At 41.4% G+C, this 26,659-nt stretch overlaps 1 protein-coding gene and 1 long non-coding RNA gene across 3 annotated transcripts; one reads left to right on the top strand and one right to left on the bottom strand.

Moving 5' to 3' along the window:
• Positions 1 to 292: 292 nt before the first annotated feature.
• PAXIP1 (PAX interacting protein 1) lies at positions 293 to 26,205 on the bottom strand. Its single transcript, XM_082192201.1, has 21 exons — positions 25,973 to 26,205; positions 23,923 to 24,057; positions 22,826 to 22,869; positions 21,599 to 21,662; positions 21,375 to 21,488; positions 19,427 to 20,047; positions 17,430 to 18,183; positions 16,402 to 16,496; positions 15,856 to 15,951; positions 14,893 to 15,030; positions 13,436 to 13,557; positions 12,083 to 12,267; positions 11,577 to 11,620; positions 10,302 to 10,369; positions 9,239 to 9,341; positions 7,294 to 7,462; positions 6,350 to 6,450; positions 3,942 to 4,076; positions 3,776 to 3,851; positions 1,708 to 1,767; positions 293 to 688 (listed from the first exon to the last, which is right to left on the bottom strand). The coding sequence occupies exons 1-21, from the start codon at positions 26,063 to 26,065 to the stop codon at positions 672 to 674; spliced, it is 3,234 nt and encodes a 1,077-aa protein (XP_082048327.1). The 5' UTR covers positions 26,066 to 26,205; the 3' UTR covers positions 293 to 671.
• Positions 695 to 13,631, top strand: LOC309515106. 2 transcript variants are annotated; one of them, XR_014212274.1, is made up of 4 exons: positions 695 to 831; positions 1,328 to 1,452; positions 1,867 to 1,926; positions 13,445 to 13,631. It is a non-coding gene; the product is annotated as an uncharacterized lncRNA (long non-coding RNA). The 2 variants fall into 2 exon arrangements; XR_014212273.1 differs by lacking the exon at positions 1,328 to 1,452.
• Positions 26,206 to 26,659: the final 454 nt, after the last annotated feature.

The raw sequence follows: 26,659 nt of genomic DNA, 5'->3' as shown, positions 1-26,659 counted from the left end.
AATGAGTTCAACCTAACTTCAGTAGAAATACACAAAACATTAACAATAAATTCTGCTTAAAATACTTGGTTTTTAATATTAAAACATACCTTGTAAAATAAAGGGAAGATTATCTTACAGCATTTGAAAGAATGATTTAGAGTAATTTACTCTTACCATAGTGCCATAATTGCACAATATTTAAAAGAAGAGGAAAGGAGCCACTACGAAATCTTAAAGAAACATCATTTAAAAGTATATTTATACAAAAACCAGGATATTAGTAATATAAAAGAAACAGAGCTTAATAAAATAAAATACAAAATACTTTATTTCCATAATTTACATACCACAAGCCCTTTCTCTTTACATTCCAATTTTGTGTGGTTAAGTACCAACAGTTGTGACAACTAAAAAAAATTAGGAAAACTAATTTGTGATATAAAAAGTAACCTCTCTCTAGTATAATACAAAGAACATAGTTAATTATGTTTTAATAATAAAATGCTGCACATCTTAAACAGATGCAATTAACGTTTGCTCTCCTGCCTCAAACTGCTCATTGGCCTTCAGCAAAACAAGGGAGGAAGGGGACAAGAACTCCAGAAGTGCCAACTGATCCACAGGCTGAAAAAGCTGGAAGGAAGGAAGGATTCAAGGAGTCTACAGCAATAAGGCATTTTCACTTCCAGTCAAGTGAATTTATATGTACACTTGGGTTAAGGAAAAAGCTATGCTGAAATGTGCAGATTGCCATAATCGGTTTTTTGGTACAAGAAAAGGATAACATAAGGAGAGAGAGAATCTGTTTCTTAAGCCAAATGCATCAACATGGTTTTACAAATTTCTAAGGTAAATATGCACTCAACAACAAAACAATGTGATGTGTATTTTTCAGGCTATACTTTGATTTGAATATATGTGTTTCAACATTTAATTCAAATGTTAATTCCTTTTTTTTTTTTTTAGAGACAGCATAAAGGTAAAGGTAAAGGTACCCCTGCCCGAACGGGCCAGTCTTGACAGACTCTGGGGTTTGTGCGCCCATCTCACATCTATTGGCCGGGGGCCAGCGCTGTCCGAAGACACTTCCGGGTCACGTGGCCAGCGTGACAACGCTGCTCTGGCAAGCCAGAGCCGCACACGGAACGCCGTTTACCTTCCCGCTGGTAAGCGGTACCTATTTATCTACTTGCCCCCGGGGGTGCTTTCGAACTGCTAGGTTGGCAGGCGCTGGGACCGAGCAGCGGGAGCGCACCCCGCCGCGGGGATTCGAACCGCCGACCTTTCGATCGGCAAGCCCTAGGCGCTGAGGCTTTAACCCACAGCGCCACCCGCGTCCCACTAGAGACAGCATATTTTAGAATAAATCATTAAGACATTATTAAAGGGAGAGTCACAACAAAAGATTAAAGCATGTGCCCTGAATTTCAGGGAATCCTAGCAAACAATTCCAACTTCCTGTAAAAACCAGTAAGTATTTTTGCAAACACAGGTGAAAACTATTAACCTGTACTTCAATGAGCCTGTGAGAGCAAAGAGGGAATAAAACATGCCGTGGTAAAAGGTGATACCAGCTTACCTGAATTCCAATTATCTACATTCATTCATTAGTTAGAAACTCTATAGATGGCTAATAAATTATGTGAACTTTGCCAGCTGTTCCCTTTAAGGGAGACTAGAATACAGAAAACACAATCTTATTTTATATAGCATATGAAGGATATGATTCATAATCCAGTGTCTGAGTAAGAACGCCAGTCAAAACAAACTCTGCATTGTGAACATCTGGAAATACAGGAGGGGGGGGAATAAAACTTAATCAAGACATCCATGGTAAATTAATTGCAACTACTGAACTTTTAACGTTTAGGTTTTGACTAAAAGGACTTGAATTGAGGAGTTGCCAGTTGAAAGTAAGAAAGATGGCGGCAGCACTTATTCAAGGTAACTATGAAGCTGGCACTGTGTGTGTTCTTAAAACATTAATGTTCAAGGAGACTGACATTCGGATTAAGAGGCATTGTGCCTAAGGGATACTTGGCAGTTGGGTGCCAGGAACAGACCTGTGCCAGACACATTTGCAGCTGGTGAGCTGGACAAGTCATGGAAGTGGCCACTCATAAGCTGAGCTAGTGCCATCTTCAATGTAAAGCTATAAATACACCACGGGTGTACATTGGCTCTGTGTGCAGCCTGAATAACAATGCGATTTGAGGTGATTCAAGGTTGTCTTTCATATTATTGAGTTGGACTGTGTTGTTAACAGCCTTCCAAGTAGCACTGTGGTCCTAGTCATTCCATTAAGTTATCTGTTATGTCACACAGACACCGCTTTTATTTTCTCAGAAGTGAAACTAAAGCTCATTGGAGAGCTTGCAGGTGAAAGGGTATCTTTTATGCTGACAGAGGTCTGGATTTCAATCCCTTTGATTATTTCCTAGCACACTTCATTCAGGTAGAGGGACATTCAAATAAATAAGCAGAACTTTTCTTCATATAAAGGTAAAGTATAAGCAGTTAAGACTACTGAGGTTGCCTGCTTCCACGAGCGCTGACCCCCCCCCACATTGTGGGGCGCATTATGTGAAGCGTCCCACCCCCACCTAGTGCACAAGTGCTCACTCACCGAGTTGAGACACACAGGTATCCTGCCGGTGCTGGCACTTGTGTGCCGGGTAGAGAATGGGGAACGCAGAGCTGGGCTCTGCTCTCAGCCATCTCCCCCCAGCGCAACATCGGCAGGGAGGAGGCAGAGCGGGCCCGAGGATTTTGGGGGAGCCCAGCCCCCTCTTGAAAAATTGGGGGGATGAAGACCCCTCAGGCTCCACCACTTGGTGCGCCTGCTTCTAAAAAATAAAATAAATTTAAGAGTCCTGTGGACAAAGAAGCCTGAATGGATCTTCCTGAAGTTCACAGTCTTGATACACTCTGGTAGGTTTCCTTTCCCTGCAAATTTCACCAGCAAGTGAAAAGGGGGGATAAATATAGCTCCCTTTTTAGATTCTCCATTACAGTGGAACCTCGGGTTGCGGACGTAATCTGTGATGGAGGCATGTCCGCAACCCTCAGCATTCATAACCTGCAGTGCTGTGTCTGCGCGTTACACAATTTGGCGCTTCTGCGCAATGGGCAAAACCCAGAAGTAACCCTTTCCAGTACTTCCGGGTTTCCCGCAGTCCGCAACCTGAAAACACGTAACCCAAAGCATTTGTAACCTGAGGTACCACTGTACAGAGCACTGGATTTAACAGCACCAAATCAAATAATGAATCACAATGGAATGAAACTTTCAGGGGTGTTGGATTGGATTTGATATCCCGCCTTTCACTCCCCTTCAGGAGTCTCAAAGCGGCTAACATTCTCCTTTCCCTTCCTCCCCCACAACAAACACTCTGTGAGGTGAGTGGGGCTGAGAGACTTCACAGAAGTGTGACTGGCCCAAGGTCACCCAGCAGCTGCATGTGGAGGAGCAGAGACGCGAACCCGGTTACCCAGATTACGTGACTACCGCTCTTAACCACTACCATTTTGATTCATGCTGATCCTGTTTGACAGATCCTGTTTCACCTCCAACATTTTGCATTGGCATTTATCTGAACCTGATACCCCTAGCAAAAGGTGTTTTCTTCTAATACTATGCAAAAGCCCGTTGTATGTATAAAATCTCCCACAAGCCCACACATCCAGGATTTGATATATAACCAAACTATTAGACATGGGTACATTTCTTTCCTTCAAGTGCTGGTGCCATGTTGCATTGTTAAACATTGTTATAAGTATAAAGAACACATACCTATGCCTCTGGCAAAATATTCTCGACATAAGTGAAGATCATTTTCGCAAGAAATCAGAATAATCTCTGATAAACTCTGTATTAAAAATAGTGAAACTGAGTCAGCTCAAATGGACACATTTTCTAAGCAGAAAGATGTTAGAAAATCAATCAAGATCACACTCACTTTGTTTTGCTTGTGTTCCATGAGCTTTCGGAAAGAAGGTTGTTTGTTCAATACCTTTCCTCCTGCACATTCCACAATAGATTTCATAGTGGAAAGGCTTGGGCAAATTCCAGGTGTAATATAGAAGTACTTTCCCTAAAATCAAAACATTTATGAAACACAAAACACATTGTATGTCTGCATTTATGCCACTGACTACTATGTCACAGAGCAAGGTACCAGTGTGTTCTGTCCACTTCCTGTTAATTAGGATTCCATTTTTTGGTATATCAACTTCTCACCCTCTCCTGCCTCTTCTCTAATGTTATCATTTCCCCCCCCTAAAGCTGATGTTCGCCATGGATACCTTGCTAATTTCTTCTACAAGGGAGGAAGAAGGTTCTGACTTGCTATTTCTACAAGATCTCAAGGCAGCCCCACCCCATAGTTTTTATACACTGTACTCAAGTAGAAGAAGACTTAGAAGTAGAAGTGGGTGGGTGGGGAGACAAGAATGTTACAATAATTAAAAGCATGTTTGAATTATGAATAAATAAATGCAGTTTGATACAAGCAAAATAAGACTGTGTTTACAGAGGAACCTACAGCAAGTTCCTACTTTACCACCTGCTTCCTAATGTTTGCTTAAAATAGAAAGTACTCAGCTATCTTATCAATAACGTAAAGAGAGGCATCAATAAACAGAAGAATTACCAACTTTCAGTGGATCTTGCAGTTATAATTTTTAAAAAAGGAAGAGAATCAGCCTGTCTCTGGGTTCCCTACACAAACTGCAGTATAAAATGACATGGCTGACAGATTATTTCTGTTCTACAAGGACAGTCATTCATTAAATGGAATGTTTTAAAATTACAGATGGAAAAGCATTAAAATGATCAGGCATAAATACTCTCCATTATTTGTAAAGAGTTAATGCATGAAGGGATGACTTTTGGCAATTTCATAATTTGAAATATTACTTTCAAATTATGAATGTCAAACCTTAGTTGCCATTCTCAAAATGATGTTTCAATGGGTAACAAAGAGCCGAGCTTTAGACCATAATTACAAAATTATGGATTTATGAGCTGAATAGAAAAGGCTTGATAATCACTTGTACATAGGAAAATAGAAAAAACTGTCAAGATTCTGAACTAGAGGAGAAAAATAACCAACAGCTAAGTATCAAGAAACAGTGGTCTTAAAAAGGACTGAGAAGCAGGAATAAAACCAAAGGTTTGGGAGATTTGAGAAAACTAAAAGAAGAAAAGAGAAGTGGATAGTTGCCGGTATCAAAGATTATGTAAGTTCCAAAAGGACACAGAGTCAAAACCAGATTGCAAAGAATTGCATAAAGAAGAAAGATAGATATCAGGATAGAACAATGTCTTGGGAACTGCAGAAAGGGGTGGAGGCGACATGGATAAGCTCCCATTTCTTCCCCTACCAAAGCCAATAAAAAATGTTAAGTTCCAGGACAGTGAGGAACTAGCTGAAGTGACAAGTATAACAAACGATGCTGGTGCAGACACCACATGTGCTGGGAGTTTTATAAATTACATAAAGTTGCCTTTTCCCTTGAGTACAGTGGTACCCTCGCAAGACGAAAAACGTGCAAGACGAAAGAGTTTTCCATTTTTTGAGTCGTTCCGCAAGATGAATTTCCCTATGGTCTTGCGAGTTCGTTTCCTTTTTCTTAAAGCTGCTAAGCCGTTAATAGCCGCTAAGCCGCTAATAGCCGTGCTTCGCAAGACGAAAAAACCGCAAGACGAAGAGACTCGCGGAACGGATTAATTTCGTCTTGCAAGGCACCACTGTATCATTTTTTAGACTGTAAGCCTGCAGGCAGGGACTGTCTTATTTTAATTGATTGTATGTAAGCTACTCTGGGAGACTTTTTGGCTGAACAGAGGGGTACTAAGGCTCTAAATAAATAGTAATATAACAAGTCATTTACAGGCCAAGTACTTCTCAAAGACAATCAGTCAATTCAGAAAACCTGCCAAATTATGGCGAAGGAAGAATTATGCTGACTTTTGCACGGATAAACCAGTTTGTAATTGGCTAGCAAACCATATTCCAAAGTCATGATTTGAATTGGGTTTGCAAATCATGGGGGCAGTTAACAGTGATCATTCTGTTTGCAGACACTGCTATAAGCAAACTTACAAAGCAGATGGGAAATGAAAGAACATGCATGATTCTAAATTATGATTATGTTTGGAAGCTACAACCAGGCTGTTGGTGTGATGCCTCGGTGGAATCCAGTCTACAACATTTAGTTATACTGAACTACTTATATTTCAAAATAAAAGCTACAAGTGGTTGCAAATACTTTTTTTCTAGGCTAGCATACATGATGGTAACACTCATGTCTAAACACTTGGTTCAAATAATCTGGATTTAGCGCTTTTTAAAAACTGATGTACCTTGAAGAGCGGTGTCTCCTGTGCTTTCTTTAGAGATTCTTCTAAGCTGAAACAGAAAAGAACTTCAGCTTCTGCATCCCTGAGTATGTAGTTTTGCTCTTCTAAAATGGAGGAAAAATATAACTGTAACTATTCATAACACAAAAAGATGCAAGCATCTACTACTGAGAAAATAAATTGTTATAAAAATAATAATTATTATTTATGAATTTATAGACTATCATATCAGATACTACTACTTTAGTTTGGGCATTTAGATTCAGTTGCCCCACTGTAAGTTCCATCAATAAGGAAGATGCCAATGAGGCAGCTAGCGATTGTCTTCTTTTAAAAATCAATAGCTTAATTTTAAGAATTGCTTGGGACCCTTAAATTAAGCAGCACAACTCAATATAAGAAGCTGGAGTTAAGTACTTGCTTTAATTTTATATTTGTTAAAAAATTTAACACTTGAAAATTGCTGAGTGAAGAGGAACTACTTTTAAAACCACTGAAAATTTAGAAAAAGAAATCACTCATTAAAAATGGCACTAGAGATGTTAAAGTTCTACATGCATAGCCATAAAGGTGGATGTTGGGAGCCGCCCAAAGTGGCTGAGGCAACCCAGTCAGATGGGTGGCATAATAAATTAACAATTGTAATAATAATAGTAATAGTAGTAGTAATAATAATAATATTTTGTAAAATATTAAGCACTGCTTTGTAAACTGTACCTACAAGTAAAACACAGTACACAGAGCTGGGGGGCATTAACCCTCTTACCTGACTCACTCCCCTGGTCACAGGGGAAACTTCTATTTCAACATTTTTTGATTTGATTGTTTTAGTGTTGTCCCCCTGCTTAACACCAAGAAGGGCACTATTTTGTGCATGCTTCGTTTTTGTGTTTTAAAGGAGAGACTCTTTATATCACTTATACTAAAAAGCTTTAAGAATTACTTACCTATAAACTTCTGGCCCTTGAAACACTCTTCCAACCATTCTGGGGTTACTATATGCTTTACAACTGAAATAGCTGTAAGGAATTTTACAGTACGTGTCACTTTACTCGCTATTAAGTGAGTGCATTTCTGGGCAGATTCTGCTACTTCACCTCCAAGAATGTAGAGTTTCTGAAAATTTTATTTAAAAAAAAGGTTAAAGCCTCCAGCCACATCATAATAGTTCAATCAAACTAAAAGCAAGATAAACTAAGCCTAGTTCACACAAGCATACACATAATTACCATACATTTGATGACCTGTAAGCACATGAACCAGCTCCACTGAAAAACAATGTAAGGCAGCCTTACATGTAAGGCAGCCTTTCTCAACCTAGATGAGATAGCTCATCTCAGCTATCTGCCAATCTCCCATTCCCACCACCCTTCTGAGTAATACCCCTCCCCACCTTCTCACTATATAGAAGGATCTGGCAACTTCTGTTTCAGTGTATCTGAAGAAGTGTGCATGCACACGAAAGCTCATACCAAGAACTAACTTAGTTGGTCTTTAAGGTGCTACTGGAAGGATTTTTTTTATTTTCTCAACCTTGTGTGTTGTCTTGTGTGTTGACTACAACTCCCATCATAGCTAGCCAGCATGGGCACTGGCCAGGGATGGTGGGAGCTATAGTTCAGGAACATCTGGGGACCCAAGATTGAGAAAGCCTGCTGTGAGGTGATAAAACCTATGTCTGTGATGCCACACCTCTGATGTCTTTTATGCTTTTACATTAGCAGGCACTGCAACAAACATAATTGTGTGAAACTACCCCTAGAGAACAGAGACACAGGTGGCGCTGTGGGTTAAACCACAGAGCCTAGGACTTGCCGATCAGAAGGTTGGCGGTTTGAATCCCCGCGATGGAGTGAGCTTGCGTTGGAGTGAGCTTGCCAACCTAGCAGTTCGAAAGCACGTCAAAGTGCAAGTAGATCAATAGGTACCGCTCTGGCGGGAAGGTAAACTGCGTTTCCGTGCGCTGCTCTGGTTCACTAGAAGTGGCTTAGTCATGCTGGCCACATGACCTGGAAGCTGTATGCTGGCTCCCTTGGCCAATAAAGTGAGATGAGCGCTGCAACCCCAGAGTTGGCCACGACTGGACCTAATGGTCAGGGGTCCCTTTACCTTTACCCCTAGATATACTATATAGTTTAGCAACCAGAAGTCAAAGAAGAGTCCTGTTAAATTAGACCAAAGAACAGAATACTGAACCAGATAGGCCAAACAACTGTCAAATTTTGGGGGCCTCTTGATAGATTTGCAAAGTAAATAAATTGCCATGGGCACCATACAAACACCAAGACTAAACACACACCGCAACCTGTTTTATGAGTTACAACAGAACACTACTTTCAAACCTAACTTCAGCATGAGCGGGTGAGGGGAGGAAACCCTGTGGGTGCCAGAAGATGTCTCTACAGACACATGCACCCCTCATTAGCAACCCCTGAGATAGGCCTTTGGTCTGATCCCGTAGGCTCTTATGATGATTTAGGTTTCTGTACAAGACTATATAGTAGATCTAAAAGAGCTTTCATACATGTATGTTTTGTTGCAGCAACTGGTAACCTGCTTGCATGAATGGGCCACCAGAGGTATAGAATCACAAGACAAACGTTTTAGATTATTTTGCAGGGCTTTCAGTAGAGAAGAAGAAGAAGAAGAGTTTGGATTTGATATCCCGCCTTTCACTCCCTTTAAGGAGTCTCAAAGCGGCTAACATTCTCCTTTCCCTTCCTCCCCCACAACAAACACTCTGTGAGGTGAGTGGGGCTGAGAGACTTCAGAGAAGTGTGACTAGCCCAAGGTCACCCAGCAGCTGCATGTGGAGGAGCGGGGACGCGAACCCGGTTCCCCAGAGAAAAATGTTACAAAAGTGTTTGTTCTGTTAAGACAGAGGAAAGTCACCTTGATGTACTGATGCACCTGGGAAGGCTCAAATCCCGTGAAGAGCACTACTGGTGTCAATTCTGATGTCACGTTTTTATTAGGAGTTGGCAAGTCTTCAATTCTACAAATACAAAATACTGTTAATACAAAACACGGTGCTTTTGGATTTAAAATTCAACACAATTTTGATATACTGTTTTCATGATTAATATCTAAATGTAGAGAAGGTCCATGAAGTGTGTAGAAACACACCGTACGCAACTTTTGTTTGGATTTAGCTGGTGCAGCCATCTTTTGTAGAATATTTCATTTCTGAAGCACCTACGTATGGCATTATTTCAAGGTTAATGTTTTCTTACATACTTTGACTTAGTTTGCACCCTCTCTCCTCCCTCCAAACTGTTCACTTTCCAAAGGACAAGTGTCTCTCTAAATAATCATCAGCAAAATGATAATATAGAGCAGGGCTGGGGAACGTTTTTCAGGCCATGAAGGGGCCCTCATAGGGGACCTTCAGAGATCAACATGCTAGTGTTGAATGGGCCAGAGGCAAAAGTGGGTGGAGCAGCAGGTGCAACTCTTACCTTTGCAAAGTACACACAAAGGTCCAGCCCAAAGGTTTCTACACACACACAGTACAAATTTCTCAATCTTCCATCAATGCAAGCAAGAGACCTCATCATAGTTCAAGAGCGCATTCCACCCAGGCAAAAGAACACAAGGAAGGTGCAAAGCAAGGTTGAGAACTAGGAAGGCAATATAGCCTGTTGTTGTTTAGTCGTTTAGTCATGTCCGACTCTTCGTGATCCCATGGACCAGAGCACGCCAGGCACTCCTATAGACTAGTCAGTATTTCTCAAATTTGGGTCCTCAGCTGTTGTAATCCAACAACAGCTGGGAATCCAAGTTTGAGAAGTGCTGAGAGTCCTGAGACAGAGGAGCCCAAAATACTGCAGTCGTCCCCTAGGATTGCAGTTTGCCACTCTAGACAGAGAGATTTCCAGAGGTTTTAGCAGTAGTTTTGATAACTTTATTTAATAGACTAAGAATGTGACACGTTGGAGAATGGCCACTTTCTTACCTTGGCCGCTTGCTTGACGGTTGAATTACCGATTCATTTTGCTTTGGTTTTAGTGGTAATCTCACACCCTACAACAAATAATATAGAAATATATAAGCGCGCGCGCGCGCACACACACACACACACACACTTCCCCTCTAATAATTATTTACTATTTCACAGCAAAATCTTTTAGCCATAGTAACTAAAATAAAAACAAATTTAGCACACTTAACGTCTCAGCATAGGAGACTAGATGCAGTTTAAAACCTTTTGGAGAAAGGTTAATTAGTTTGTGTATGTGCATACTACACAACCTAGTATGCTTCATCAGTCATCAAATAATTATATTAGAAATTGTCAACAGAAAGCAGTATCAAAACTGAAGGTTGTTCAAGACATGGCCTGGTGTCAGTGCCACGCTAAACTATAGTTTAGCACAGGGGTCTGCAACCTTTAAGACAAAAAGAGCCACTTGGACCCGTTTCCGAAGAAAAAAAACCTGGGAGCTGCAAAACTCGTCATTATAAAAATAACTTTTTTGTCACTTTTTTATTATTTCTTTGTTTGACCCCTCAGAATTACTCCTCATAGAAATAAACATTAAATTAACAAGTTAGCTTTTTTGTGTGTGTGTTCTTCACTCCCCTTCAAAACAGTGACCAGAGTACATGCCCCCTTTCAATGTGGTGACCAGCGTACATGCCCCTTACAATGTAGCGGGCGGGCGGGAAGGTGACGTCGGGGCGGTGCGTGACTAACGCACGCACCGCCCCCATGCGACGTCACAGCCAGTACAGCGCCCGCCACAGTGGGGAGTGTCGGGGCGCACAATGCGCCTTCCCCTTGCTAGTTTCCGCCCCGGAGCCGCGGCAAAGGTGTAAAAGACCCACATGCGGCTCCGGAGCCGCGGGTTGCTGACCCCTGGTTTAGCATGAGAAAAGCCACAGCCCCAAATGTATGTACTCCCACCACCCTGATGCAGCCATAAGAACTTCTTAAGTTTTCACTTTCATTTTCACTTGTCACTCTTGTCAAACTTGTATTGCTAATATGCCTCTGCAAAAAATCCAAACACGTTCAAAGATCATTTAAATAGCAAATCATATTTTTAAAATTGGATTCTTTATTCTTATATTATGTAAACTGCCCTGGAATCAATTTTAAACAAAGGACAGCATAAGTGTATCTTAAACAAATGAATCTTTTAAGCATTTATATTCCTTTGTCCAAACAGATTTATGTCCCCACTGAAATAGCAGTTAAAGTAAATAAATTATTAGCAAATCCACATACCATTAGAAGTTCTGACGATACTTTTAGTGGAACTCTCCAAGCATCTGGGAACAATGAACAGGAAAGAACAAGTTTTGACATGAGGACATATATTTTCTTTACATTCCACCACACTAATTCAGTGCATACAGTCTTTTCATGCTAATTACACACACATATCTGACAAGTATGCATGGAACATACCCCAAAAGTGGTGCAGTTCACATTAGGAAAGTAAATATGTACTACCCTTTATTTCATGTGTTGCTTCCAGTTTTGCACAAACATTCTAGCAGTGCAATCCTAAAAGTCTTTAAAGGGAATGAATGTCATTTCCTATGGGGCTTCCTTCTGAGTAAACCTTGCTTAGTTAGAACAGTAAATCAGAAACCCAAGCAACAGCCATACTGACATGTCCCAAGCCATGCAAAGTTCGTAAGTCTGAGCAACATATATATTTATTCATATATTTCTTTACTGCAGAAAACTAACATTTGCTATGCTGTATGTCTGGCAACTCTTCTTACCAAGAAGGTTTAAAACCAGATGTTGATTAGGAGCAAGTGGTTCTTGAAGATTGAATACTGTGTATCGATTGTGCTGTATTTGCCGCAGTGCTTCAAAATTTCCAAGTAATATATCACAGAGCCATTGCGCATTCACACATGGTATCCTCCACTCTTTGGCTTTCTCATACTTTAAACCAGTTGGCCTTGTTACGGAGGGAAAAGAGACACAAATGATACTAAACATCTTATTTATTTTCATTTATGAATTGCTTCCCATGAGGCATCCCAAAGCCATTTACAATAAAAACTTGTATCAAACAATTGCATAAATAAAAATTTAAAACAATTGCACATATAAAACCAATTTATGAAACACACTCTCTCTCTCTCTCTATATATATATGTGTGTGTGTGTGTGTGTGTGTGTGTGTGTGTGTGTGTGTGTGTTTAAAACAAAAGATACCAATCGGGATAATTTTTTTAGAATGTAATAACTTCTCTGTTTATTTTATAATTTTATACTCACTAATATTTTCACAAATTGTAACAATATTATTTATATATCATGGTGACTTGCAATCTCGATCACACGCAGTCTGTAGTCCGCTGGCAGTAGGAGTAGGAGGAGGAGGAGGAGTTTGGATTTGATACCCCGCTTTATCACTCCCCTTCAGGAGTCTCAAAGCGGCTAACATTCTCCTTTCCCTTCCTCCCCCACAACAAACACTCTGTGAGGTGAGTGGGGCTGAGAGACTTCAGAGAAGTGTGACTAGCCCAAGGTCACCCAGCAGCTGCATGTGGAGGAGCGGAGACACGAACCCGGTTCCCCAGATTACAAGTCTATCGCTCTTAACCACTACACCACACTGGTGTAGTGGGCATGTCTTTAAGTTAACATCTTACATTAAAAACCCTACAGTATGAAATTATCGAAGGCTTTTCACCAAAGCCAGACTAAATGTCTTTCCTTCTGCAGTGTTGGATGGCAGGTTGAGAGGAGTTCCCTACCAGGACAGACTTTGCTCGTGTGCTCAAGATATCAATTCCATAAAACATATTTTGTTGCACTGTGCAAAATATGAGCAAGTACCTTGCTGGTACTTTTCCCAGGAAAATCATAGGCTCACTATGCCAGGTTCCTATTGGAAGACCGGACAAATGCTAGAACATTAGCAGTGGCCAAGTTTTTGTCGGTGGTTGCAAGAACCAATGATCCCTATATTCTGAACGAAATGCTTGTTTAACCTGGAGGTAGGCTGTATGAATTGGGTATTGCTTTGTAACAATTTGTTGGGTCTCTGGACCATAATAAAGGTTGATGATGATATATCATGGTTAATAAAAAAATCAAAATAAATATAAGCCACTTACTCTTTACAGATGAGAACTGTGTTGCTGCGACAAAGATAGCCTGTGTACTTTGCACCTGAGAGGTAGGCCATCAGCTTGAGATCATCTCTGTCACTATCAACAAAACCTGTCACTGAGATTATCTGGAACAGAAGATGATTCACCCATCAGAAATATGAGTAAACAGAAATTTCAAATAAATGCTATCAGAAAAAGTTGTAAATCTCTCTTGGTCATTTGTAGTATGTGTCTCCTTGCCCATCTTTCAATGCCTACCAAAAGTGTCCTATTCTTTAAGTACATATTATGGGTAACCTTTTCTTCCCAAGTCTTCAGTTAATTTGAAGTATGCTATGAAACAGTAAAGGGATGCGGGTGGCGCTGTGGGCTAAAGCCTCAGCGCCTAGGGCTTGCCGATCGAAAGGTCGGCGGTTCGAATCCCCGCGGCGGGGTGCGCTCCCGCTGCTCGGTCCCAGCGCCTGCCAACCTAGCAGTTCGAAAGCACCCCCGGGGGCAAGTAGATAAATAGGTACCGCTTACCAGCGGGAAGGTAAACGGCGTTCCGTGTGCGGCTCTGGCTCGCCAGAGCAGCGTTGTCACGCTGGCCACGTGACCCGGAAGTGTCTCCGGACAGCGCTGGCCCCCGGCCAATAAATGTGAGATGGGCGCACAAACCCCAGAGTCTGGCAAGACTGGCCCGTTTGGGCAGGGGTACCTTTACCTTTACCTTTATGAAACAGTAACTCTTCTCATTCTCAAAATGTGGACACATAACTGCAGCCAGACATTTTTCTATTTATCTAAATCTTTTCGTACTGCCTTTTAGCCCCAAAAGATTCCAAGGTTCATTTCGTGGAATTATTAATTGATGTAGGAAGATTCAAGGTGTAAGCAACCCTTGACAGAAACGGTCCAAACCAAACATTCGAATATGAAGTGGTAAAATCTTCAGGCAGTCACTTTATGACAGGGGTTCATAGTCTATACCCCTCCAGATATTGTTGGACTTCCAAATCTCAGTCATGGTCAGTATGGCCAAAGGTCAGGAATGTTAGAGGGGCCCCTGTTCTCCATTCTTGCTTTATGATATCATTTTCATAAATTGAACCATTTGCCTAACTCTCAATGTGATAACCAAATTTACCATCGAACAGAAAACCCTTCATAATGCAGTAATCCTCACATAAAAAGGAGTAACAAACAAACCAGTTCCACACCTGAGATTTAAAGATAACTTAAACTGCACAGCAAGGAAATATATCCCATTTACATAAATATATTTAGGTGCAGTACAAAAAAAATCCTGAATTCAATCATGTAATTTTATTAATTCCAATTACGAGTTGTAAAATATTCTCAGAGACAGGACGTTACATATTTGCTCATTTTTATATCTTCCGACATTAAAAGCTGCTTGAAGTAAAAAAAAAAAATAGCAACAGCACCTTCCAAGCAAAATGCTAGAGTTAATTTCTTACATGCTGTGAACATGGTTTCCCTCCTGGTGGAAATGCTACAGGAAAATGAAGAGCTCGGTGAGGTGGTACCATTTTCTTCTTTTTTAGCACAGAGTTCAACCAGTGTGCTGTGATACATCTCTTCCTTTCTCTCAAAGCCTGCAACACAAATGCAAAACATTGTCACTGTACATATAAATTTTAGTAGGTATGTATGAGAATATTTTAAATATATATATGTTGCTGCTTTAGGTTTATAAAGCTTTTAGCCACCCACTTTCAAACAAAAATGAGGTTGGTATGGGATACAGATGAGCCAAAGTCCTCAGACTGCAGTGAGTGCCATCTCTGATACAGGCCCACCAATCCTTAGGTTAGTCACTCTCAACTGTAGGGAGCATACAACTACCACAATCTACAGAACAACAACCAAAAGATACAATATATATTTATTTCTTGTATTCTGTCTCTTTCCTATTCAAGTCCCCCCCCCTCTCTCCCCACACACACACACACAGAGAGAGAGAGAGAGAGAGAGAGGGAGAGAGAGAAAGCGCCCTCTAACCCCATCCCCAATTCTTCACAATTGCCTCCTGGGCCTCAGAACAAAGGTCGTACAGAGCAGATGGGAAGCCCCAAGTCATAGCATGAGTACTCGTTTGGCTGCCAAACAGCTATAACAGCAGGGGAATACCTAGGAGGAATGGTCTACTCAGGAGGAGGGAGAAGACCTAGCTACAGGACATGACTGCACAGAGAATCTTATGTTATTGCTGTTTGAAACTATATGCTTAAAATTGTATTTTACAGTTTTAAGTTGCCTTGAGGTTACTAGCAGCAAAAGACTGGCAGAACATAAATTATGTATCTATAGATACTTTCACCTTTGTAATAAATTGTTCCTGAACTATTATATCATTCAATGTAAGGAAATAAACAGCTCTTACAAACATAGGTAAGTACATTTGTGCCATTTGGTCTTACCTGAGCATACATATTACTAAGCTGACTTTCACAGAGAAGATGTGTACACCGGTTTGTGAATGTGGGATCTACTGTACCGCCATTTGCTTGGATTATCTAGAAAAATAAAAACTAGACACACTTAAAAGGTTTGTTAATCAAACAACACTTATTGAATTTTTTTGCCATGTTACATATGTGCCATAGTTTAAAACCTGTGAAGGCTCTTATCACTGTATTTTGCACAAAACCTAACTAGTAAGCTTGTTACTTGAGAGTAATGGGAAATTTTGGCAGATGGACCTCTGATAAACAGATAACAAAGAAAGGCAGAAATTATGTTTGAAGCTAGTAATAGTAAAAATCAGTTAAAAGGAGAACAAAGATGATGAAGTTTTGTGTGCTTTGTTGGTAACATACATATTATAGACATGGAATATATATAATAATCTGGTAAGTCAAAAATAAAACAATTTGTTGGTTTTTAAATATACCTATTTTTGTTTAAGAAACTGAAAAACTAATGCACAAAACTGAAAAATATTCACAAACAGAACAAATAATTACCCTTTTCCATGTTGCCAGTAATTGTTTATCAGACATCTGCTCAGGATAATCAGCAATTGCAAAGACACAACCCAACAGAAAATAGTCTTCTGGAACTAGAAGAGTAATAAAAATTAAATTAATACAAAATACTCTAGCATATTTTCTCTTATTTAATGGGCTACCATTAATAGTAAAAAGGTCTTCATTTACTGCTGTACTCATCTCTTCAAAGATTGAAACTTGCTATAGCTCACAGAACATAAGCACACCTGCAAGGTCCTCCACTTCCCAGCAAACTTTAGATTGGTGTTGGAAAGCAAGTGGCTGAATTTAAAGGGTGTTCTGCAGATGCAGAAACAGTTCTGTGAACTGGAGTTGCATTGTGCACACATCACCTCAGGTACTGTGCATGGGTTATTCCCTCTGCCCATTACCGTACATACAAAAGTGAAGAAGCACCGCACAGAGACTGCCCTTCACTAGTATTTGGATGCATTGTGAAAAATGCTTAGTAGACTGTAAACAATGAGAGCACTGGTGGGTCTAATAAAAATAGGCCATGAGTTCATTCCAACAAGCTCTATACTTGAGCATGTCCACTGAAATGGAGGACTGACAATGACCCCATAACACATGTAAATTATCAAATACAAAAAAGTCTTGGAAAATGTTTGAACTAGAAGAATCTCCTATGTGAAAGTTTGTAGCTGAAACTATTTTTTGGCCTTGGCACCGTGCTGAGAAACTCACTTCCAGATGTGGTTTGTTCTACCTTACTCTACTCTTGGTTTTCAAGCTGTCAACAAAGATGGTTCGCAATCAGATCACCATTGGTATTTTGTTTGGAGAATTGCTTGCTCTGATCTCAGCTGCTCTTTTACTGCTTGTCTGATGTTTTATATCGTCACTCTTACATGAACCTTTTAATTAGATTTGTAAGACACATTGTAGACCCACTGGGTCAGAAAGGGGGCGAGGAGTGTTCTACTATTTAAATAAGTGTAATTAAAGCCTCAGCTAACATACACGAGAACAGAATTACTAACTTTCTATGGATGGATCATGCCCAAAGAGCTGCTGCTGCTGCTGCTGCTGCAACTGTTGCTGCTGAGCATGCTGTGATGGCTGAACTGGAACCTGATGCTGCAATGTCTGAGAAGTCTGGGTCAAGAGTTGAGATGCTTGATTTTGCATTTGTTGTTGTTGTTGCTGCTGCTGCTGCTGCTGCATTCGTTGCAAATGTTGCTGCTGTAGTTGCTGCTGCTGTAACTGTTGTTGAAGGTTTTGCTGCTGTAGTTGCAGCTGCTGTTGCTGTAGCTGCTGTTGCTGTAGCTGCTGCAACTGCTGTTGCAAGGCATGCTGCTGCTGAAATTGCAACTGTTGTTGAGGACGATGTACTTGCTGCTGAGAATGTATCTGTTGTGTAGAAAACTGTAACTGCTGCTGTGAGAATTGGTGTTGATGAACTTGCTGTTGCACAAACTGATGAGGCTGCTGAGAGAAAGACTGTTGAGTAATCTGAGGCTGCTGTGGCTGCTGCTGTTGCTGCAACTGCACAATTTGTTGGGATGGAAGATGCAAGAGAGGGAGGTGCTGCTGCTGCTGCTGCTGTTGTTGTTGCTGCTGCTGCTGCTGCTGCTGTTGCTGCTGTGACTGCTGAGGTGGATGCTGCTGGTGTAGTAAGTGTGTCTCTGGAGTCAATTTAACTTGACCAAGCAACACAGCATTTGAATGTCCCTGCTGGCTATGGTTTACTTGCTGCTCCAAAGTTTTTGTAGAAGCAGAAAGTGATTGCAAGATCTAGAAAACAAAAGGATGCATGTAAACTTTCCTTCAAAACATTTCACTGAAAACAGAAAAGCATAAATCAAATCTGAAAACTTTCTAATACATTCAACTAAAACTATACTTTATTAGAAGTCTAATTAATAGAGGAAAGCATTTAGTTATTCCACAAAACAGTTATTTTGAATACAAATTAACAGAAAGTTTATATTCATTGGCAAATGGGAGAATTTTCAAGAGGTCCCAATGTACAGATCGCACAGAGGTAGGTAAATGTTGTAGGAAGTGTGATATAAAACATGCAACACAGCATTATGCTTCTACACTTCGCACATTAAGAGAAAGGCTAGCATAATTAAAAAGAAATATACAGTAAAAATTCTGTGCTCATTTTTCTCTTCCAGTAGTTTCTTCTATTTCTGAAGTTGAGATGAGCATTGGTACTTATGCAGCCAAATGATACTATCCACACCTAAGAGATGTATCAGAAGGCTAAGGAAGGCAACAAAATGTAAAGAAATACATTTTTTTAAAGGAAAAAACCCTGAAGGGAACCCCTCAAATAGTAATCATGGAATGATAAGTTACCATGGGGAAAATATTTACTGATCTAAAGAACACTTTCAAATTGCATATGAATTACGTATTTGCTCCTCATTTCCACAGCACTGTATCTGATTTGCTCACTTGCACAATTAAGAACATGTTTTCACATTTTCTATCATCTATTTCTTTTTAATTTAGAAGACTTCTGCATGTTGCAGGCCTTGGTAAAGTAAAAGGGCATGTGGCTCGGCACACGTACAAGCATAGGATAAAATATGAAAAGACTATGCCCAACTACACTAAAGGATTAAAAAATCACCGGAAAGAAAATTTAAACTCATATACAGTGGTACCTTGGTTTAAGAACAGCTGAGTTTATGAACAACTTGGATTAAGAACGCTGCAAACCCGTAAGTAGGTGTTTTGGTTTGTGAACTTTTCCTTGGAAGCAAAACATGTTCCGCTTCCTGTTGTGTGTGTTCCATTTGTAAGTTTGTAAGCCAAGTTACCACTGTAATCAATGTACTAAAACTTCTGTAATTGTTTGAGTGCAACACAGCATTTCTATAGTGCTTTCTGGCACTAAAACCACTTCACATGCGTTATCTAGTTGTAATCCTTACAACAATTCTCTTTGTATTTTATAGTATCAAAGTCATAAAAGCCACTCACTTCCAAACATTTTTTTTAACTTGTACTTTAAGATACTTACATGCGCAACATTTGATGGTCTATTAACCTGCTGAATATCAGCATTATTGGTAATATTTCTTAATGTCCGTACTGCAGGACTCCATGCAGCCATCATTTCGGGACGTCCAGAACTTTGAGGACTTTGTACTGAAGCCATTATATTACTTCTCATCTCAGAAGACAAAATATTGCCTGGGACAGGTGGGACATTGGCACACAAATTTATCAATCCAGAATCCTTGCCTGAAGGCAATCTGCGCTTTGCTGTATTCTGTGGAACTTCAGCAGGTGTCCAGTTCAAATTTCTTTCATGCTTTTCAGGAGACGAATCTGATGAATCATCAAACATCAGTTCTCCTTTCGTTTTATCAGCATCAATAGATTTAGGTGAAAAAGCTCGATCACCCAAAGGTGAGCCTTCTCGAGAAGATGCTGGACTTGACAACTTTTCATCTGTGCTGGCTTCATTTTGAGAATCCTGATCTTCATTTTCCTCCTCTTCTTCCTCTTCCTCATATATAATTAATCGTGGATGATAGGAAGCCTCATCTTTTTTAGTTTTATCAGATACAGAATCCAAAACCCAGTCAGGTGTCACAATTTTAATGTTTTCTCTTTTACAGGCGCATTCATATTTCTCCTGAGAAGAACAAAAACATTCCAATTATGAGTCAATTTAGCTTTTAGATAGTGTTAGTTTTGTATATTGGTTTACATCAGCTCAACAAGTTACATTCCTGGTTACTAATAATAAATAAAATTATAAACTCTTTCTAAGATTATAAACTCCTTAAAATCTTAGTTACTCAGTCCTCTAAAATGTAAGTGGACAACCTGCAACCCTCAGACTAATTTCAAAAACCCTCTGAAACCTATCAATCTGACCTCTGACAAGAGTGATCTCTTCCTTTTCTTGCAGCCTGCTGGGCAACAAGGGAGAGAAAGAAAGAAAAAGGCAAAGAGAAAAATTGGCAAAAAGAGATAAGCATTTTAAATACAAAAAAAAGTTATAATGGTGCCAACATCCTATTTTTAGGTACTTTAATGACCAGGCAGTCCTGATGTGGGGAAGTTTTAACTACCACAGCAATTCTTGTGTAATACAGCCTGAAGTATTGATACAGTACTTGAGAACACTGAAGGGCTTTCCAGCCAAATAAATGCAACTTGGAGACTTAAATAGCAGGAATAAATCAACCTTTTATTTAAGCACTAGTCTGGCAGCCATTCACAGCAAGGAATTTCGTGCACATAAGCACATAGAGGTGAGTGGAGTGGTGAGTGTTCCTTCCCTGTACCCAGCAGAACAGGCTGCTATGCAAGGGGTACACCGACTTCTGATCCCAGAAAAAACATGGCTATTGATTTCTATTACAAGGTAGTAACTTTTGCAGGCTGGTTTACAAGGCTGGAATAAACTGAGGTTCATGTGATATAAGCAAAAAACTAAAGCTGTCTTGGTTCTACATCCATATTTAACTGTACTACTCAAAATAATTTGCTGCCTGATGCAAGATCTTTATAATTTGCTCACCATTTTACCTTTCTGAATATTTAGTGCAAATTGGCTATCCCACTGCAACCGCAGATCATTTATAAAATTAAATACTGGGTTATTTTTCACAAAATAAAAAATAAATAGGCGATCCCAGTCTAACTTCCTTCCACTGTGAAAATTAATTAGCAATTTACTGCTACTTTCCATTCTATATTTTAATCTTTTACCAAAACACAAATGAACCAGTACTTCATGAACATGAATGCCAATTTTCTTTGATTTCATCAAAAGCTTTCTGAAATGAAAAGCTTAAAAATCACTCCCAGCTACAGATTGAACGGATCCCTCCAAAAAAATGTAAAAGGTTGACAAGGGAAGCTTTTTTTGTATAAATCATGCTGATTCTATATCTCAGAAAGTCAAAGTAACATTAAAATGGGAAAACATGTCCACATAATAAAACTCTTACCCCTTTTGGCTCAGGCACAATCAAATGAGTGCATTTTTTATTGAGGCTCAGCCGGCAATCTCCACCATAAAACGTAATCAAAGCCCACAGTGTACTTCGGTCTTCAGTGGAAACCTATCAGAAAAGGTAAAAAAAAATACCACTAGATATTTAGGGGAAAGCACTTTCTGACACATCATTTGGCTATCAGCACAAACATACAACTATCTGGATAAACATCTTACCTGAGACAGACAAGCAGCAACTCCAAAAAAGATCTGACAGGATTCTGGGGAGAAACCATTTACTCTGACAAAACTAAGTCAAGGATATAATATAAATGAGATGTAAAGTGAATAACTGGTGCAGGTTTACCAAAAGCTTTTCAAATAGCTAAGAAAAATCTTATGAATACTTCTAAAAGTATTTTATTCTGTGAACTGCCCTGAGACCTCCAGGTATAGGGCGGTATATAAATTCTAATAATAACAATACAGGTAATAATAATAGGTTGTTTCCTAATCTTCAACTTGGGTCTCACCAATTCAGGTTAGAGTCACACATCAACCACAAAAATAAATGGGTGGTCCAAACATATCATTTAATAGTATAATCCTATGCATGTTTATCTGGAGGTTTGTCCTCCTGAGTTCCCTAATACTTTACTTCCTGATACATGTTTATAGCCTTTGCCTCTAACTTTCTAACCTACTACACTGTAACTGAACATACCTAAGTGCTGCCTGTGCACATGTGAGTCCAGGTACATACTTGTAACAGTCCGTTCTCATGTTGTTGCGCTCCAGACCTCTCACAGAGGACGCACATGAAAAAGGGCCTCAGGTGGTGATTGCAGTGTCTGAGGCAGTTCATATGGGGAGAGACACTCCTTAAGGTATTGCAGTCCTAAGCCACAAGGCTTAATAGGTTAAAACCAGGACTTTTAACTGGGCCCAGAAACTAACCGGCAGTCAGTGCAGCTGGACCAGGATTGGTATGATATGCTCAAACCATCTTGCGCTGGTGAGCAACTTGGCCGCAGAATTCTGCACCTGTTGAAGTTTCCAAACCGTCTTCAGAGGCAGCCCAACGTATTATGTGTTGCAGTAATCTAACCTAAAGGTTACCAGAGCATAGATGACAGAGGTTAAGCTATTGCTGTCCAGCAAGAGGCATAGCTGGACCACCAGCGAGAGCTGATGGAAGGCACTCCACACTACTGAGGCCACCTGAGCCTCAAGTGACAGCAATGGTACCTGTAAACTGTGTACCCACTTCTTCAGAGAGAAAGTGTAACCCTATCAAGAGCAGGCAACCTCCCATCCATCCAGTCAAGGCAACCATCCACTAACACTGCCTCAGTCATATAAAGAATTAATCCTCTAGAACAGCTGCTGTGCTAGCCAATATTCTGCTTGTATTAAGTTTTAAATAAGCATAATACATGCTAACATTTTAACCAAAAAGGATACGGCAGAAGAACTCCACATCGAACCGACAAAGTCACCCAAGAAGGCTAAAAACAGGTGAAAATAATGCATGTAGTGAGTTGCCAATAGACAATGCACATTACATCCCATAAATATCTGTCTATTTAACAAATATGTACCAAATTTAAATTAACCAATCAGCTATTTAACATCTATTGACAGGAACACAGGAACTTGCCTTATAGTGCCCTGGTTTCACACAGCATAGGAAGCCAAACTAAGCTTACTGAGACCGTGCAGGCTGGAGAGGTGCTCACCATCACTTTGCTCTTCCCCAGTACTTTTTACTTGTGTGCTGAACTAAGTCAAGGTATGGTTTAGCATGTCTTCAAAGCCGGCTTATGGTTATTGAGGAGACAGGTTTATTACAAGCCCAGGTTTGGACAATGTACTACTAAACCAAACCTTGGCCTAACACAGCACAGTGCAGAAGTAAAAAAATATCAGGGAGGAGCACAGCAGCTGCGAGCCACTCTCTGTAAGACATAGTTTGGCTTATCACGTTGTGGAAACAAGGTCACTAAGTCAACATTGGTTCACTCTATTCTATATTGTCTATAATTACACTACAATGGCAGTGGCTGTGTTTCAGAGAGAAGGCTTCCCCATTCCTAACTGGAGAGGAACAGAACCTGGAACATTCTGTATGCAAATTATGTGATCTATCACTGAGCTGTGACCACTCCCTTGTTATTAGCATTCCCAAGCACTGCATAAGAATCATGCAAACTTTTACAAGTTCATGGTAATGTATATTTTTATGTTATTTTATATATAAAGCAATATCTTTCCCTTGCCAGCCCGATAATTGTTGACAGCAATCTTGCTAGCATTATTCCATTTTGAGGGTGAGAGGGAGTGTGCTGAATTAATATATAGTACTCTCATCATAAGCACACTTACAGTAAAATGGATCGCAACATTCACATTTCAGGTTCTGGATACAGGGTTTCCCACATATAGTACACTTTTTTTGCACTCAAGTGCTGATTCTAAGATATGAATAACCCTGAAGGTCCTGCACTAAAATTAGGTTTACTGTAGTTAAAACTATCAATTCTAATGTTGTAGGTACTCACTTTTACTACTGGAAGATCAAAGACTTCACGAGATTCACCAACTTCTGGATTGTCTCCATCTTCTGAAATGATGTGTGATGCCAGAGCATTGTAAGAAACCTCCTTCGCCTTGCCATCTTTCAAAAGCTGAATAACCTACAAAACAAGAGGGCTTTTGGTTTTCACTTTCAGGAAAATGCAGATGTTAGACACTATTGAAGCCAAGTGTTTTTCCCTAGAGGCTTGTTTACATTAAAGCCAGATCTTTCCCCAGATAAGCACTCCTTGTGCACAGCTAAACTGCAACACACAACCATGGGACTCTGAGCTACTCACCCTGGTCTCCTATCATGTCCAGCTCTTACTGTGGCAATACAAGCAGGCACAAATAGGCACATTATAGGCTATTGCAGTGGGAAGTGAAATGCAATTTCTTTTCATTGCATTTTCCAAATCAGAATTCTTGCATGAAAGGAATCTGAATTCTAAATTCACTTTTGTTTGCTATTCCATTTCATTGTTTTCATGCTGTTGTTGCAGGCTTACCACTGATTGTGGATTGGGTATGCAAGATTTCCAGTAGCAGTGTGAAAATCTAAGTATAATGCATTTGCTCACATCTTTATCATATAGGATGATACATATATAGAGGTTTACACCAGAGAAAGGTGACAGAAATGGAGGCCAGGGTGCACAGAGGAAGGATGTTTATTTCAGTTGCATATACTTAAGATTAGTTGGAACAGGATATGTAGGCTTGGTAGCCGAGCTAAAGATTTTGCAGAAAATGTGTTTTAAGAATAGGTTTGAAGGAAGAGAGGCAGTGTAACCAAGGTGTTCTGAGAGACATTTTCAGTCAGAAGGGCAAGGGACTTCTGGGTGGCTGGGATGGAGCTGGATGAACAAAACTCACAAGCAGTGATGATGTCAGCACACGAGAGAATGAAACAAGACACTAAAAGCAAGACACAAGAAGCAAGACACAGAGGGTATTGAAAATAAAGGATGAGGACCTTGTCCAGGATCCAGAAACTGATATGGGTGTGTATGAATTTAAGAAAAGCTACCAAAACAATGAGAGTGAAGATAAAGATGAATTATTTTGCCTACAAGGCTGGAGAGGGATAGGCTCAAGGGACAAAATGGCAAGAGATGTCAATAACCAGGAGGATATTGTTAATGGGTCTTGTGCCTTGCCTCAAGACAGCTGTGAACAGGGCCAGCTAATTAAGAAGAAAAGCTTTCCTGTTGTCTGTACCACTCCAGGCTGGTATTTAATGTTCCCCACACACAGCCTTGGATGCAGAAAACTACCACCTCAGGGGAAAGGATACAGCCTAGCCCTCTCCCTGCGAACCCTTTCTTTTAATTCAGGGGTAAGTTTGTTTACACGCAGGAACCCGCGCCTCTCTCTCTCCCCTGCAGCCGGACTACCGCCGGGAAAAAGCTTCCCTACACGGTTAGGTGCCATTTACTCGAACTGGCCCTCCTTCCGCTTTCCCTCGGATTTATAAAACTGAGCTCCTCGGGGAAAGGAGGGGACGCCTGCCAGGTGAAGAGGAGGAGGAGAGCGGGCGGAGAAAACCGAGGACGGGGCCTAGTCCTGGCCGCGTCCTCAACTCAGGCCGAAAAAGAGGAGAGCGCGAGTTTGCGCCAGGAGGGAGGGAGGGGACGCCGGGCAGGTCCCCCACTCCGGGGAAGCCGTGAGGGGAGGAAAAGAGCCTCCTCTGCCGCCTCCCTAGTCAGTCAAGTCAGCCAGCCAGGCAACAGAGGCCGCCGTCGGGCCTGCCCGGCTCCAGAAGGCGCGCGGGACGCCGAGACACCAGCAACAGAAATACTGTAAGCAGGTGGGGGAGGGAAGGAGGCGGCCGTTGGGAGCCGTTAACGGCCGCCAAGGCGCGCGGGGAAGGGGGGGTTCGAACGCGCCCCCCAAATCCCCCCTCCCTTCCCGAGAGGCCGCGCGCTCAAAAAACCGGCGCGAGCCGCTGTCAGCGCGTGGCCCGCGTCGTCTTACGGGGGTGGGGGGGGGCATTTGAGGCGGACGTGAGGGGAGCCCGTCCGAGCAACGCACCTCGGCGCCTATGTCTCCCACGGCGAAGAACTTGACATCTTTGAACATCTCCTCGGGAACCTTCAGCTCCCGCTCTTCGGCTTCTTTCGCCATGGATGGTCCCTCCCGGCTGCGCGGCTTTTGAGAAAGGGCGGGGAGAGCGGCCGCCTCGGGTCCTGGGCCGAGGCTCCCCTCGCGAAGCCCCGGGTCTCCCTCGCCCTTCCCCCCCTCCCAGGCAGCGGCGGCCGCCGAACCGCGGGATCAGGGCGCGCGCGCGCTGAGGAACGAACCATCTCCCTCCGGCAGGGCGGGGGGGGAGGGACGGGTGAGGAAAGCAGCAACGCGGAGGGAGGGAGCGCGGGGTGCTCCGTCGGCCCCCGCCGCTCGCAGCCTGCCGTCAGCTTAGCGGGGAGCCGGCGCGGACAGAAAGTCTGAACCGTCTTTGAAGACTGAGGTGGGGGAGGGGGTTGAGGGAGAGCCGCGCTCCCCCTCGCTAGTGGGAATAATGGACTCTTCTGGATTCCGCCCACCAACAAAGCAATCGGCAGTCAGGGAGCAAGCCCGGGCTGCTGCAGTCCCCGCCTCTTTCCGCCCTTAGCTCCGCCCCCTCGCCTTTTGCTTTCTTGCGCCGCGAAAGGAGCTTCCGCTGCCTTGTGGCTCGCGGCGGCCTAGTTCGCTCCTCTTGCCTGGTCCTTATTAAAACAAACA

The sequence above is a fragment of the Podarcis vaucheri genome (assembly GCF_965113315.1).
Source record: "Podarcis vaucheri genome assembly, chromosome: 12".
Classification (NCBI taxonomy): Eukaryota; Metazoa; Chordata; class Lepidosauria; order Squamata; family Lacertidae; genus Podarcis; species Podarcis vaucheri.
This window is presented reverse-complemented; position numbering and strand designations above follow the sequence as displayed.

Bases quoted from the DNA above. Each gene is read 5' to 3' on its own strand.
- PAXIP1 (XM_082192201.1), bottom strand. From the start codon at position 26,065: ATGGCGAAAGAAGCCGAAGAGCGGGAGCTGAAGGTTCCCGAGGAGATG. The intron at 15,952-16,401 runs GTAATTATTTGT...TTATTTTTCTAG, and splicing joins TACTGGCAACATGGAAAAGG to ATAATCCAAGCAAATGGCGG. The intron at 10,370-11,576 runs GTATGTGGATTT...TATTTGTTGTAG, and splicing joins TATCGTCAGAACTTCTAATG to GGTGTGAGATTACCACTAAA.